This window comes from Poecilia formosa, unplaced genomic scaffold, assembly GCF_000485575.1.
Source record: "Poecilia formosa unplaced genomic scaffold, Poecilia_formosa-5.1.2 Scaffold897, whole genome shotgun sequence".
Taxonomy (NCBI): Eukaryota; Metazoa; Chordata; class Actinopteri; order Cyprinodontiformes; family Poeciliidae; genus Poecilia; species Poecilia formosa.
In genome coordinates this window covers 49,755-58,730 of record NW_006800836.1, presented here as the reverse complement: position 1 = coordinate 58,730, position 8,976 = coordinate 49,755, and the positions used below count along the sequence as shown (strand labels likewise).

Sequence of the window (8,976 nt, the reverse complement as noted above, 5' to 3'; positions counted from 1 at the left end):
AATAGTATTTCTCAAATAAATAGGGTTGCAGTCCTTCATTAGGACCAGCTCCCTCTTCTTCATCAGTCTATCTAGTATCTTTCTCCAAAACTGCAGATAATTTCCTTGGACATTTGCTAAAATTTCTCAGAACTTCCTCTGCTTCTGTGTAATCAGCATTAGTTATTTACGTTTTGGGTTACCCTGTATGTCACACCGGTGACATATAGAGGGTAACCTCAGAAGAAAATTGCAACAAAGCAATGCAATGTAATTTATAGTAGTCTGTGAGAAATGTGTATATTAAAAGCTTTTGTGTAGCAGTGAATCTTTCTCGTGATGTCTTGGTTTTATCTTGTCATGGACTCTTATAGTTAGTAATGCAAGTAAAGAAAATATCCTAGATGTAGTTAAATTGTTTATGATTACTTTCCCAAACATAGTTAATATTGTATTCTTCCATGACAATTGTATAATGTTTTTCTTATGATTTATTTGGACTGGCAGGTAAATATCTATCGACTGGTGACAAAAGGCTCAGTGGAGGAAGATATCATTGAGAGGGCAAAAAAGAAAATGGTTTTAGACCACCTCGTCATTCAAAGAATGGACACTACAGGAAAAACCGTCTTGCATACTGGATCTGCACCTTCTAGGCAAGCAACACAGGCCATACTCTGCTGCTTTCCTTTTTCCTGGCTGCTCTGACAACACTTTTATAACACTAATTAAAATTTGTGTTACAAAAGTAACAATAATCACTACATCTAATGTCAGTGTTTCTGGTACACAGCTCAGCACCTTTTAGCAAAGAGGAGCTCTCTGCAATTCTGAAGTTTGGTGCTGAAGAACTTTTTAAAGAGCCGGAAGGTGAAGAGCAAGAGCCTCAGGTATGTTGTACAACAATTGCATTACTGCAAAAGTGGTCATGGTCGTGGAACTTTCATGAAACAGTTTTTCTACCTTTGCTGTGACATTTACCTTCAACAATTCAACTGTAAAACAGTTATTGGCATGGACAGATTAGCCCCAAACACCAGACATCATTCTTAAAATGTTCCATTTAGAAATCTGGGTGTTTAAGTTGACCCAAGGAAGATAAGTGCTGCATTAAAGGTGGAAACTTTAAATTATATTACACGGTCAGTGTTTTTTATATCACAAAAACCTGGTTGAACATGGGTGTGTATATTTTTTTAAGAACAGTTTATTTAATATTACTGAAATTATCTGTGGTGTGGGCAAAAAATACATAGAAATTTGATGTATTTTTTTTTTAAAAAGTATACATTTTCACATTTTTGCTTTGAGATAATATTTAATTACTTTATACAGTAAAAATGTGGGTGAGAATAATAGTGATACAATATTGAATTCAGTAAAATAAGTATTTTGAAATTAGAGATGGGAATTGATACAAATTTAGCAATATTGATTCCATTACCCATCTCACTTAACAATTCGATTCCTCATTAATTCTGTTGTTGATTCTCATTGAGTTAGAAAATAAACAATTTAATAAAAAAAATGCACCATGTTCCGTTTGATTCAGACAAGCTGGCTTAAAAAATAAGAATCCATCTGTCAAAAGAAATGCAACTTTTCACACAACAGTTTTTGTGCAGAGAAATTTGCATTTCTTTCAAGACACAGAGTGTCTCCAGGTTTTGAAAACATCATCTCAGATGTTACTTAATGCCAGAGGTGAAAATAAGTATTTTCACCTCTGGCATTTTTCTCTTCCCTGTCTTGATGGAGGTAGCTAAAACTGTGTGAGAGTTTAACCTCTAAGCCAGCATCACTCTGGCAGCCCTCGTCAACTACAGTCATAATCCATAAATTTGAATATTAATGAAAAGTTAATGTATTTCAGTTACTCAGCTCACAAGTTAAACAGATTACACAGATTAACTCCCCACAGAGCCATGTTTTAAAGCTTTTATTTATGTTGAGTTCTTGCTTAAAGCTAATGTAAACATAAAATGTTATGTATTGGTCTGATGGAATATTACATTAAATCAAGAAAAAATATTCTAAATTCTGAAATGTGGGTCTAATGAAAGATGTGCTTCATACCTGCTCAAAGGCATTTTTTGTGAAATGTAAACATACTTTGGAGCACTTCTGCCACAACGCCATCTTGGACATGTTTTAAATCAAAATACAGAGCAAATACATGCAAATACATCTCACGTTATTGGAAATTGCCATTAGCCAGGAAGATGAACTATTCTAAGGAACTGAATACCTACTTGAAATGGAAAATAAGCATAGAAAAAATATATATGATTCAAGCCATTGAGCTAAAATTAATAGCAATAAAGAAAGTGGCACAAGAGCCAAACATAAAGGTGAAATTAATGTTATCGCTCTGATTATTTTGTTGGGAATGTTGGCACTTGTGCTGGTCAGGAAATGGACATTGATGAGATCCTGAAGAGAGCTGAGACCAGGGAAAATGACCCTGGGCCGTCCACTGTTGGAGAGGAATTGCTGTCTCAGTTCAAGGTCAGAGAACTTTTATGACTGTTAGTCAACTATCCAATTTCTGAACACTTAATATTTATTTGTTTGGTCTTAATTGTATAGGTTGCTAACTTCTCAATGATGGAAGATGAAGATATTGATATTGATTCTGAGCGAAGTCAACGGAGCTGGGATGACATCATACCTGAAGAACAGAGGAGGAGAATGGAGGAAGAGGAAAGACAGAAGGAGCTTGAGGAAATTTACATGTTGCCACGCATGAGGAATTGTGCTAAACAGGTGCATACCACTCATGATATTATGAATTATATAAATAATATTATGAAGGAGGAATATTCACTTCAAGGCAAAATATTCCATGCAGGCTGCAGGCTGAAAGAATTAGTTTAAGTTTGCTGAGTAAATTGCATGCTTTGTCACTGCTACATTTTGGTGCATAACATGTGTAAAAAGTGTGAGAATTGAAAAGCTGTTTGGAGAGGAGCAGAATTTTCAGAAAGTTTGTTTCTCACTCTAACACTACTAGAATTCCATCATGATCCCAGCACATCATCACACTATTGCACAACCAACACAATTATGTCTGAATACTTTGGGTCTAAAACCCAGAAAATGTGTCACAGGTTATATTTGCTGCATTTTCCACAAAATGTGTGGGCAAAACGGGACTGAGTGGGACAGGTTAGCACAGGTTAGCACAGCCAGACAGCTGATATTTATACAATAAACACAAAATGAAAAACATCATGGTTAATGATGTTTAATTTTGTGCCAAGTTATTTAAAAATAATAATAATAATAATAATTTCAACACATGAGACCAGAAAATCATCACTGACTCAAAAGGATACTGAAGATAAAACAAATGGGAAAAAATCCCCCCACATTGCAATGGTACCAAACACTAGTAAAGTGTATTTAAACCCTTGACTTTGAAGAAAGTAATAAAAATTGCCTTAAAGTTCTTTTCCCCATTATTTTGGCATTTAGCAAATAATTTTAAAAAAAGGTAATCCTAATTGACCTAAAACGGAAAATGTTTATTCTGATTTCTGTTGGGGGACGTATATTTTATTGGGATTTTTTTGTTTTGTTTTAGTCATATTCTTGCTTTTAGCATTGTGAGTTCTATTTGAACAACTGAGTATTTTATTTTATTTTTTTCTGGTTTGTGTTGGCAGATAAGTTTCAATTCTGATAGACGGCAGAGCAGGAATAGAAGATATTCTGGCTCTGACAGCGACTCCACTTCCGACCGAAAGAGACCAAAGAAACGGGGAAGACCTCGAACCATTCCACGGGAAAATATCAAAGGTTTTACAGATGCTGAGATCCGCAGGTGAAGCTCAGATGCATTGCTCTTCCTTATTTTGCTTCAGTGTGGTCTTATATTTAAACTGACTTATGTATGGACTGCTGCCAGGTTTGTCAAGAGTTACAAAAAATTTGGAGGACCACTCGAAAGGTAAGCTGTACTAGTGACTGATTTTTGTAAAGGCTCTCACTAACCCTAATTAAAGATGTATATAGCCTAATTTAACATCTGCTTTTTAACTCAGGTTGGATGCCATTGCTCGTGATGCTGAACTTGTGGATAAGTCTGAACATGACTTGAAACGCTTGGCAGAGACTGTTCATAATGGATGTGTACGAACACTACGTGAAAACCCATGTGGGCCAGAGAAAACATCAGGTAGTCCTTTTTTTCTTATGAAAAATTAGGAAGATAAAAAAATACTAAATTTCTTTTTTTTTTTTTTTTAAATATCTTTATTGGAATTTTAGCACTTTAGACAAACAGCTTGAATATTCTGCAAAGTATGAAAGCAGCAGTAGCAGCAGCAGTACTGTTCAGGTCAAAATAGAATACAAACAAAAAGAAAAACAAACAAAACAAAACGCCTCTCACAATCCTGGTTCTAATGCAGTCCATCACATATTTCACATATCATCTTTATATTGAGATATTAAGTTCAACAGTGTATGTCCTCTAATAGAATTGTCTTTGAGAACTGCAGTTACCTGTTCTTCGGTCACTTGTACCGTCATCCGAGCTGTTCAGATCCTTGACATACATAATGAAGGGATTCCAGATGAACTCAAACAGATCCTGTTTGCCCTTTAATACATATGTAATATTTTCCAGAGGGAGGGCAGATGACATCAGCTGCAGCCATTGGTTTACAGTCAATCCATGAATCTTTTTCCAGAACAATGATATACATCTTTTCGCATTGAGCAAACTTAAGTTTATAAAGGTTCGTTCATTTTTAGTATAATTATGTTTTTCAGGGTACAGTCCAAACATAAACAGCTTTGGATCCAAAATTATTTGTTTGGAAATTATTTTCTCAATTACATCTTTTACCTCTTTCCAAAAGAGTACAACTTTCCTACAATACCACATACAGTGAACCAGAGTTCCTCTGTCTTCTGTACATTTTGGACTTGCATCAGGTATCTCCGTGTTATATCTATTGAGGTCCACTGGTGTTATGTAAACCCGCATTTACCATTTGAATTGGATCATTTTAAGAGCTATATTGATAGAGCTAGTGTGGGCCAATTTGCTTGCTGTTTGCCAATCTTCCTCAGATAACTCTAGCAGTAAATCTTTCTTCCAAGACTTAAGTCTATCATGAGATCCTTCAGATAAATGTAACATCATTGAGTGATAAAATTCTGATATACCTTTCTTCAAACTGTCCTTTGTTAACATTTTTTCTGAAGTTGACTTGGCAGGTTTTGTCAGCTCATTATTTTAACTCGTTCTTATGAAGTCTCTGAGTTGAAGATATTTAAAGCAGTGTTTTTTTATCTAGGTGGAATTTATGTTGCAGATCCTGAAAGCACATTAGTATGTCTGAGTCTGGTACATAAAGATTCTGAATCATTTGGAGTCCTTTGTCTTTCCATGCTTTAAATGTTGAATCAGCTCTACCAGGTACAAAGAATTGGTTACCCCACACTAGACTGAACAGAGACAAACAATTTGGCTCATTTAAAAGTTTTTTACCTCTCCACATACTCATCATATTTTTAAGAAATTGATTTTTAGTATGTTTCAGAAGTTTTAATATTGAATTTGAATATAAATATGAAGGGAGAGTCAATTTTAAATCCTGAGTCTCCATGTCGGTCCAATGTGGAGAATGATTACTGTAATAAAACATCATAGACCTCAACTGCACAGCATAGTAATACAAGTGAAAATGTGGGCATTTCAAGCCTCCATGGTCATAAGGGAGGTACAGTAAGGACAAACGGAGTCTATTCATGACTTGTTTGACTTTTTGGAGTCGTTGAAGACCTCTGCAGTTCCATGAAATAAAATAAAATTTTACGGTTTGAGGCATACATTAACAAAAGTAGTGGATTGCTTAATATTATAGAAATGTGAGACACAACAAAACCAGATGTTAGAACGCACATCCAATACACAAAACGTAAACATCTCCCTTCTTCCAAGTTCCTTCCCCAAACTGGGAGAGTCCCACCCACATCCATTGTCTCCCGTTATTGCCAGGAACCAATCCACAACTAGTGAAGATCAGTGGAACCACTCTTGACTTATTCTGCAAAAAATACCCCCGTTCCTGCTAAACATTTTTCACCCCTGTCCGCTACTATTGAGTAACATTTTAAAGAACAATTTCACACTTAAGTGATTATTGCTACAAAATTTAGGAACATAGGTATGCAACATATTTAGGAACATAAATATATAACAAACCGAATCAAATGCACTGCAATGCAAAAAGAAATTTGCGTTCTGCATGAGTAAGCGCAAACTGTAGAATGTCAAATAATGAATTTCAGTTATTTGTGTACTATACTTTACATGCCATCTGAGGCATCATTTTTTACTTAGCGCTCTGCGTGTCCTGAGCTCTCTTGGATTTTCTTGAGAAACTCACTTGCTTCCCCAGGTCTTTTGAATGCCAGTGTTTTGTTTTCATAAGTCACTAGAAGCGTTGCAGGGTGAGTTACTCCATTGCGAATGGCCAGTTTACGCAGCTCCTCCCGGATCGGATCAAACTTTTTCTCAGCTGGTGAAGCCCGGTGGCCAGGTCGGGGTAGAAGCGGACCCGTTGTTCTTTGTAGAAGACGTCCTTATTTTCTCGTGCGGCTCGAATGGCAGCTTGCTTTTCTCGGTAGTTGAGCAACTTCATTATCAGGGTTCTCGGTCAGGAACCACTGTCCGCTCTCTAAATACGGTGGAAATACGGTCCTCTGCTCGCGACATACATTCATTATAGTCATTCATTTCCTGTTTCATATCTTGTAGTGTCACCATCAGACCATCAAGCCTCGAGGAAAACTCGTTTCGTAATGATTCCGGTGCGGCCAGGATTTGATCACTTAATATTTTATGACTCGCTTTTTCCTTCTTGCGCAGCCATCTTTTTGTTAGCTTTGCGAGCTTCTCTACAGAGGTTGTGGTCGAACAGCTTCATTTGCTTGAATGCCTCACTTTTCCCTTTGCGTTGTTTAGTTGAACGAGGCATTATACATCAAATTGTCCTTTTTCTGCATAAATCTTTGGTGAACAGCAGTTTTTTTCCCCTTATTAGAGCAGCAAACAGCAGAGCAAAGCTCGGTACGTCTTCTTACGTGGCCGCCATAACTGTAAGTCTAAATTTCTTTTAATAGAGTTTTTTGGTGATTTTTATTACAACTCATTACAATAATGGTAAATGTGACTGGCTACAGAAAATCCAAAAATACGTCTACTTCGGGGTGTTTTGAGTTATTTACATATTCTGAAAGTGTAGATTCCAAGTTTTCAAAATGATATCAAACATGAAAATAAAATAAAAATAAAGAGGTTATGGCCATTTGAATGTTGGCACTCTGGAATCCAAATTCCTGAGAAGATGGCTCTCAAAGTTTCTCCCAAACCTGTTGAGCAATCTGGGTGTTAACAACGAATGTTAAATTACTTGGCATTAATCCCACCTGACTGTCGACAAGTATGCCACACCTAGGAACGTGTGCAGATAAAGGTGTGCTCTCATAAGCCATCTTTTGTCTGGTTTATCTAGTAGGAAATGTACTGCATTTCTTTCTACAAAGTTTCAGCTTTTGTCAATTTTTGCAACAAGGCAGTGAGCTTCTGTTTTGTGAACCTTTGTCATGAAGTTGCCTGTGAACCCTGAATTTTAGTGTAGAGGAGTAGAGAAGGAGTAGAGAAACAGAGCCTGTAACTTGGTTATGGCAGCACCACAAAAAGTCTGTCACACCATTATCCTTTTCTGTGCAGTGGCTTCCCACCTATTTTTGAACATTTGGAAAACATCCCACATATGTCATAAACATTCAGTGAATGCTTGCAGACACTGTTGACTTGTTTAATGACGGTAAAGATTAAAGATTACCAAGGCAGAAGTAATGATAAAAACTTTATTTTGCTATACATTTATGCATCTAAAAGACAATATCAGTAAAGCTTCCATTAGAAAAATTTAAATGGGAAAAAGCATCAATTTTTAATGCTTTGGAAAAAGACATTAACAATTAAAAAAAAATTCAAGGAGATGTCAGATTTAATATTTTGATATTTTAAGGTAACAGATGGACAAAGTATAGTTACTTGCAAAATTTTGTATTTTAAAGACTTAAATAGCAAAATCAAATAAATAATGTATATGTATGTTAGAAAAATAGTGAAATCCATTGAAATTGACACCTTGATGCTGTGTGTAATACTACTGATTATTAGCAGCATTTCACTGTTCTATAAAAAGAAATCTCTACATATTACTAACATATTCAGCCTGCTCAATTTAGGCTTCACACTGAGGCCTTGGAGACGTGAGCTGGGAGGAATTTCACATGCCATGATGTCGACCTGGCAGCATGATGGCATGGTTTCAGCTTAGCTCTTAAAAAATTCCAGAACTCTTGTTGATGTTTTCACAGTTGATATATATGTATACTGAACAAAAATTTAAACGCCTCATGTGAAATATTGTTGCCATGTGTAGTTAACAACTGTAAATGAGCATTTGATGACATTTTATTTTTACAAAAGTAATATTTCTATTGATATGTGTATCATTTTTAATCCAACCTGCTGTCAGTGAGCATTACTCAGTGAGTTTTTTTTTTACTCAGTGCATGGGTGGGGCATGTCCAGTGGGTGATCAGACAAAATGAGCAACAACTGGACAATCCTTGGACTTGGGTCAACAAAAGGTCACTTCAAAATGTCAAATTTTATCACAAGTCATTATATCGCAAATCACTAGCGGAACAAGTCAGCGTCGGGCTGGGGGGCGGGGCCAATGACCGGGGCCCTCACGTGTATCACCTGCGCTGCTGGAAACGTTTGGGGTTGTGCCAGGAAGCACATTGGCTAAACCATGAGTGAAACAGTCACTGGGACTGACTACTATATATTCCATCGAGGGACAGTAACTTTAACATTCTGAACAGGCGAGGGCGCACTTTAGGCCCTAAGATACAGATGTGTCACAAAAACAAACATTTTACTTTTGTGAAAATTTT

General features: G+C 36.3%; 1 protein-coding gene across 1 annotated transcript in view; it reads left to right on the top strand.

The window, feature by feature from the left end:
- Nucleotides 1-450: 450 nt before the first annotated feature.
- Nucleotides 451-8,976, top strand: part of LOC103132002 (chromodomain-helicase-DNA-binding protein 1-like) — a 40,516-nt gene continuing 31,990 nt past the window's right edge. Inside the window, exons 1-7 of the mRNA XM_016667091.1 lie at nucleotides 451-635; nucleotides 773-869; nucleotides 2,392-2,487; nucleotides 2,569-2,745; nucleotides 3,648-3,805; nucleotides 3,890-3,931; nucleotides 4,026-4,159. Of these exons, the coding sequence (XP_016522577.1) occupies nucleotides 466-635; nucleotides 773-869; nucleotides 2,392-2,487; nucleotides 2,569-2,745; nucleotides 3,648-3,805; nucleotides 3,890-3,931; nucleotides 4,026-4,159 (874 nt within the window). The 5' untranslated portion in view covers nucleotides 451-465. The remainder of the gene's footprint in view (nucleotides 636-772; nucleotides 870-2,391; nucleotides 2,488-2,568; nucleotides 2,746-3,647; nucleotides 3,806-3,889; nucleotides 3,932-4,025; nucleotides 4,160-8,976) is intronic.